At 37.9% G+C, this 7,500-nt stretch overlaps 1 protein-coding gene across 1 annotated transcript in view; it reads right to left on the bottom strand.

Annotated features, from left to right (window-relative positions):
- Positions 1-7,500, bottom strand: part of LOC125044733 (myosin heavy chain, muscle-like) — a 22,492-nt gene that overhangs the window by 14,346 nt on the left and 646 nt on the right. The window contains exons 2-13 of the mRNA XM_047641614.1: positions 7,421-7,448; positions 7,150-7,249; positions 6,234-6,323; positions 5,968-6,130; positions 5,726-5,829; positions 5,481-5,618; positions 4,927-5,196; positions 4,561-4,731; positions 1,622-1,958; positions 1,326-1,384; positions 1,070-1,157; positions 841-958 (exon numbers count right to left, since the gene is read on the bottom strand). Coding sequence (XP_047497570.1) covers positions 841-958; positions 1,070-1,157; positions 1,326-1,384; positions 1,622-1,958; positions 4,561-4,731; positions 4,927-5,196; positions 5,481-5,618; positions 5,726-5,829; positions 5,968-6,130; positions 6,234-6,323; positions 7,150-7,249; positions 7,421-7,448 — 1,666 coding nt within the window. The remainder of the gene's footprint in view (positions 1-840; positions 959-1,069; positions 1,158-1,325; positions 1,385-1,621; positions 1,959-4,560; positions 4,732-4,926; positions 5,197-5,480; positions 5,619-5,725; positions 5,830-5,967; positions 6,131-6,233; positions 6,324-7,149; positions 7,250-7,420; positions 7,449-7,500) is intronic.

Raw genomic sequence — 7,500 nt, 5'->3', positions numbered from 1 at the left:
GGTGAGATAGGTAGTTCTAATAACTGGCTATTTGGTGGTTAAGAACTTGTAGAGCCATCTATGTGTAAATATAATAAATAAACTTGTATTTCAGTGGGCATGGCATGTTTTCTTGCCCAGTGGATCGAATGGGCTAATGTTATCAGGGCTGATCATAATTCCAGTTACTTAAGGAATAATTATTCTACATTGTCCTATTGATATATGCTTCTGTGATTTTGGATGTAAATCTGAATCAGCGGTTCACCCTTGAAAGAATTGGGGAGGATCTCTGTGAGTGATATACCTGTCATATTTTGTAATAAAGGATTTGTATTATTGATGGAAGCTTATACTTTTCATAGTTTCATATGTTAATTGAATGTATATCATTATTATCATGAAAAGCATATATACATACATACATACATACATACATACATACATACATACATACATACATACATACATACATACATACATACATATAGATATAGATGTAGATATAAACACACAAACGCACACGCACACACACGCACACGCACATACACACATATACATATTGCTTATTCATTAACTACTAGTTTTAAGAATGGCAGTGATTGTGGCAACGGAATAGAGGGATTTATAAATTATCTAGTTCCTATTGTCTACGCTGTACATGTGAAAGGTTTACTGATTATACCCAATTGTTTGATAGAGGGGTTATAATTAATATTGTACCTGTTGTTTACACGTGAATTGTTCAGAGGTTGGATATAAGTTTATACACAAAATGTGTGTCCATTCTCTCAAGCTTACTTTGAAACTCGATATATATAACCATTAGTATGTAGTTTCCTGAGTTTTAGTGTTTCTCACCTGTGCCTGAAGTCGTGGAACACCATCCGATTGGGGAAGCCTTTGCGGCATATCCGAATGCCTTCAAGCACGCCGTTGCAGGTCAACTGATGCATGATGAGACTAGGGTCGACAGCGCCTTGGGAAGATCGTTGCATTTTAGTAGCTTTTTTTTTATATACAATTCTTGTCAAGGCGTTTCATTGTGCATAATCATTTTATAGCATATTTGAGAAATATAATGGCATACCAGGAGTTTTGGTTTCATTGGGCACAATGCAGCGGATGAAATGCGGGTAAGTGGCATTCAGGGTCGTCATCAGGCTGTTTAACTGATCCTGCACATGGAGAGATTCTTTGTCATTTAATATATTAAAAAATTTGAGATCTTGTGATAAGGATTGCTACCGATATCTGATGTAGCAGTTAAAAAAAAAAAATTATTATCATGGAAGTTTTTGTTTACATCATATTATTTTCATGACAAATTTTTTTGGATATGTTACTCTATAGCCTGAAGAGACCGTCTTGAAACCGCCAGACGATTTACCGCCTTTTCCACGTCCTGGAAATATAATAATTATTAATAAGTATGTATGTATATATATGTGTATATATATGTATATATGTATGTGTATGTGTGTGTACGTACATACACACATACACACGTGTATGTATATAAAAAAAAATAGAAAAGAAACAAAAATAAAAATATTAAGACATATTGGGAGTATAGCATACTGAATAAACGAGGTTCGGCGATAACTTTCGCTAACAAAGCCCCCCCCCCCCCCCCGCCTACCTCTTTTGCCTCCAGCTTCCTCGCCTCCGGACTGGCCGGGGTGATCAGCAAAGAGCTCCACAATCAGAGTATTCGAGGCCTTCTTGATCTGGTCCACAACAGTGTCGTTAAGGGGATCCTTGTTCTTCTCCAGCCAGCCCGTAATGTTATAGGGCACAGTGCCAGCGTAGTGGACGATGGCAAAGTGGGCATTAGCTTGGCCGGGCTTGGTAGCTCTGTGTTTGATGAGGCAGGGAGACTTGCCCAGATGGTTGGCCTTCAGCTTCTCCTCAAACGTCTTGTCGGTGGCCTTCGGGAACATGGACTCTTCCTCGAGGATGGCGAGGAGGCCAAGTTTCTGTGGGTACGTGCAGTCTTACTACTTTGCGGAAATTTCACTGATAGCATATCTGTTTCCTTGAGAAACTCACATATACGAACTCACACGCAAATCACTCAATATATACATTTTTATCTATTTTTATATCTATTTCTTTCTTGTTTTTTTTTCTTTCTTTCTTTCTATCTGTCCGTCTGTCTCTCTCTCTCTTTTTCTTTCTCTCTCTGTCTCTTTCTCTTTCTCTTTCTCTCTCTCTCTCTCTCTCTCTCTCTCTCTCTCTCTCTCTCTTTCTTTCTCTCCACACACACACACACACACACACACACACACACACACACACACACACACACACACACACACACACACACACACACACACGCACACACATACACACACACATATATATGCGCGTATGTGTGCGTGAGAGCGAGGGTAAGGGAGGCAAAAAGTGACCGCGAATCCCGCATGAGACAACTGCCGTGTACAGCTTTGTTTTTTAGTTTGTTTAATGGTAACAATTTGAATCACACCAGAAAAATGAAGAGAGCGGAAGCAGCAGATAGAAGTGAGGCTTCTGAAGCCAAAGTAAACAGCTTGGCGCAGAATGTTTGAAAATACGCAAAGAAAACGTAAATTTAAAGGAAATAATGGATAATTTGCGCAAAACCAGGAAAAAGTCGAAGAAGAAATCAACGTACAGAGAACTGGTAAGTAGATTGAAAGCAATGATAATTAACGACACAAACGTGACAAGAAAGTGATTGTCAATATTCACAAGATCATAAATCCCGAATTCTCGAGCAGAATATCACAGCTCATAGGAGGCAGGTATTACTCGAAAAGGGAAGGAAACGCCATTTATAAATGGTAAGAGAAAACATGACCAAATATGACATAGGCAAAACTACCATAGGAACTAAAATGTAGAGATAGATAAATATTAGCCAAGAAACCTGAAGGAATATCGAAAGATTATAAAAATAATAGTTTATACAAATATAGATGTTTAACCTTGAAGTTACTAGAGCTAGCTACAATAATTGAAATTAATAAACCAGACGCAATATGCATCACTAAATCCAAAGTGGACACCTCCGAGATGTAACATTAGGACGGATAACAATATTAACAAGGAAAGGAAGTATTATAAAGGTGTTTGTGATTAAACAAGACCCTATTGTGGAGCTAAAGGCAACTGAGGTAGATAAAAAAGGGATAAACATAAAAATAAACATAGTGTACATGCCAACTCATACATCGGTGTGGTCACAAGAAAATTATCAAAAACTAATTAAAAAACGTTTAAGAGTTTGACTTAGCATTAACAAAGCTTAAATGATACAGAGGATATGGAGTACTGTTTCCCTCTAGAAATAAGTGTCCATGTAGTAATCAAACGAAAATATTGTCTGCTACAGGAAAAAAATCATCAAAAGTAAGGAAAGAAAAGAGAAGTTCAAGAGAAGCAATTATTGAAACTTTAGAATTTTTTTTGATGACTTAAACTTTGAGGCAATCGTTGGCGTACATTATTCATAAGTCTATAAGAAAGGAGTAGACAAAGACAGATTCCTAAATTAAGCAAGAAATGGCCAAAAGTGGTTCAATAATAAATGAAAGAAAATAAGCAGCTCCTTTGGAAAAGGTTCAGAAGGCATAAATCCCAAATAGCGTATGAAAAATATAACGTAGGAAGAACCATGAGAGAGGCGAGAAGACTCTCTCTGAAAGGGTATAATCAATAAGTGAACAAATCAATCAAAGCTCTTCTCTGTTTTTATGATGGTTTCAGAAATACTGCAAGAAAGAGACGACCTGGTGAATTGTGTATAATTAGACTTTAAAAAGGCCTTTGATCAATTGTCACATGAAATACTTATAGAAAATAGAACACCAAGGTGGACAGAAACTCTTCAAATGGATGAAACGCTTCGTACATGATTTTTACTCTTTTAATAAATGATTTACGGTCAAGCATAATCCCAGGTAGTTATCTGAATGTGATTGCAAAAGAAGGATAATAGACGACACCTCGTGCCAATGTATCCCAAGGTTCGGAGAGAGTAAACACCGTAGCTTGGGTAAACAAGAACTCGCCGAAATGATCATAAACTGCTTGGGTTGATTACCAACACGAAAAGGGCATTCATATATGTGGACGAAGATATGGTAAAGAAGATCATTACAGCCATAGTAAGACTTATTCTAAAGTAAACTGCAGTGTCCATGCTTAAAAAAGTATATAGATAAACTGGAAAGAATTCAAAGAGCAGCCACGCGATGGGTCCGTATTCTAAAAGATATATATATTACAAAGACAGATTACAGAAAAAAGGACTTACTACTTTTGGGGAAAGAATGGAAAGAGGCTACATGATTTTGCTGTTTATCTATCTTACAGGTAGAGTGAAGTTAGATAAAGATGGCTTTATACTTTTGAACACAAGAATGACAGGAGCACACATTAAAAAGTTGAAAGTTAAAAGATGCGATAAAGATGTTAAAAAGTTCAAGCTTCTCAAACAGAACTATCGAAACATGGAACAATATCCCAAATAACGTGATGTGCCAAAGATGTGCGTTAATTTTAAAAGTTATACGATGAATATGGTAGACTCACTTTCTCGAAGAGATCGATGCAGGCCTGGAGATCCATTCCAAAGTCGACAAAGACCCAATCAATTGCCTCTCTCTTATACTCCTCTTGCTCAAGCACGAACATATGGTGGTTGAAGAACTGCTGCAACTTCTCGTTGCAGAAGTTGATGCAGATCTGCTCGAAGCCGTTGAACTGCAAATGCGGGGTTAAAGCACTATTATGGAAACGGAGTGAAGAGGAACATTACCGTTTTGGAACAAATTTGCCGTCAATTAGAAATACAGGAAGCTGAGCAAACCTAATATTTAGTAGAAAACTAGTACGCAACTTTTTATAAGAACAAAATACGAATCCAAATTAAAGTAAGGGAAGTTGCTGTGGACTTACTTCAAAAATTTCGAAGCCAGCGATATCTAAGACACCGATGAACATAGAGCGCTTCTGCCCGGTCTCCAAAGTCTGATTGCACTTCCTCACCAGCCACTTGAACAAGCGGTCGAACATTGCTTTGGACAAGGCGCCGACGGAGTAGTTCACTTGGTTCACGTTCCTGCCCTGCGTGACGAACTCGGTGCCCACTTTGATCTTAGGCTTGCACAGGTTCTTGAATAGTTCGCTCCCGTCGATGCCGAGCAGTTTGCCCAACACCTCGCCGACCTAGATTCGAGGCGAAAGAAGCGTTCACACACTTATCATGAGGGGGATAGGGGGAGGAAGAAGGCAATTGGGCACTGTTATTGTACGTGTAGAATGTTAGTTATGAATGTAGTTTGATTAGCAGATGATGATAATAACAAATCCCTCATGTGTAACATATACACAAAATACCATCATGTGATTGATAGTTTCCACCAATCAGCAAATGCGAAAGCGATGTTCGATCGTATTACGTATAAGATATTAGAATTAATAACAGTATTGGCAATAATGACGATGGTTACCTCTTCGCCGTCAGATTCCGCCTGTTCCTCGCGACCTCTCTGCTTGAACTTCATCTCGCCCATGTGCATGACAGCGGCGGTGATCATATAGCAGTTGTTACGCTCTTCGTTGGAGAAATTGAGAATGTCAAAGGCATTCTGAAAATGGACAAAAGAGGACAACGTTAAATTCACCGACGTAGGAATATAACTCTTTTTTTCTGGTTTTACATTAAATCATCTCAAACTTTATTTTTAAAACTTACGTGAGTGAATTCCATTTCTTCTTTGTCATCGATGGACGGCACGGTGACCTTGCCCTGGGACACGAAGTGGTAGTCATAAATGTCGTCGGTAAGGATGCACAGAGCTGGAAGCGAACACAAAACAATCGAATATCTGACGCGCAGGAGTAGAATTCTGTCTTCTCATGTGCATATTTAATCTATATTTCTTTTGATCTTTCTCTTTCCCACCATAGAGACTGCATTCAGCCAATTCTACTTACATTTCATTTCTTTAACCTGGTCCGACATCATCTGGTAGAAGATGTGGTAGGATCGCTCGAGCGGCTGCTGCGAGATGACGCGAGCCTTCTCCAGCAGGTACACCTCGATGTCGCCGCCCGAGAGCTTGCCGTTGGGGCCGAAGTGGATGCGGATGAACTTGCCCTGCGACACACACAAGAAACACGAAGGTACGAAACAGAAATCAAGATGTGAAATGTATAGTCAGCACGTTTTCAATTTCATCAACGGAAAGGGAAATACTAACGAAACGAGATGAGTTGTCATTCCGAGTGGTCTTGGCGTTACCGAAGGCCTCAAGCACAGGGTTAGTCTGCACGATCTGGTCCTCTAGGTTCTGGAAGCCAATAAAGCACTTTGATTGATTTAAATGCTAGACATAAAGAAAATAAATGAAATTTAAAGAAGGGGGTAGGTAAATATCAAATGTATTTGTTTTGCTTATATGATTATACAGGCATACACACACGCATACACAAACACACACACACATACATATGCAAACAAACACCCCCCCCCCCTCCACACACACATACACACATATATCTATACATATATGTATATGTGTGTATATATATATATACATACACACATGTATGTGTGTGTGTGTGTGTTTGTGTGTGTATATATATATATATACATATATACACATGTGTGTGTGTGTGTGTATACATATATACATATATATACACACATATATTTATGTGTATATATATGTATATATGTATATGTATATATATAAATACATACATATGTATATATATAAATACATACATATATATATATATATATATATATATATATAAATGCACACACACACACACACACACACACACACACACACACACACACACACACACACATATATATATATATATATATATATATATATATATATATATACGCGTGCGTATATATACACACACTTACACACAAACGTGTATGTGTGTATGTGTACACATGTACATTTATGTACATGTGAATGTAAATGTATGCAACACTCATGTGTGAGTGTGTGAGTGTATATGTGCACATATATTTAATATATTTGTGTGTATGTGTGTGTGTGTGGGTGTTTGTGCGTGAATATGTGTGATTGCAGATGTGTGTCGAACACAAGCCCTACTGCTTATGCAACTGTAAACCACAGTCGTATCTTTTACCGGTTTACTGTCGTCCTTCTTCTTAGTAGAAGCTCCGACGTTAGCGAAGTAGGACAGCACCTTCTTCGTGTTCTCAGTCTTGCCAGCGCCAGACTCTCCGCTGGAAAGGAAAGAGAAGGGTATAGAGTGAATTCAAGATAAAAACAGGGCAAATAGAGATGGCACTTGATTTGCATATCTTGAAATATTTTAAAATGACATCTACTATATATATATATATATATATATATATATATAAAGGAGACACGTTTTTATTCCCAAATAAACTTACGTAATCAGCATTGACTGGTTCTCGCCATCTAAAGCAAAAAAAGAAGAATATGAATTAAAGTCGTAACTTTATTGTATTTT

Source organism: Penaeus chinensis, chromosome 36, assembly GCF_019202785.1.
Source record: "Penaeus chinensis breed Huanghai No. 1 chromosome 36, ASM1920278v2, whole genome shotgun sequence".
Classification (NCBI taxonomy): domain Eukaryota; kingdom Metazoa; phylum Arthropoda; class Malacostraca; order Decapoda; family Penaeidae; genus Penaeus; species Penaeus chinensis.
Note: the sequence above shows the minus strand (reverse complement) of the source record. Positions and strands in the feature narration are given on the sequence as shown.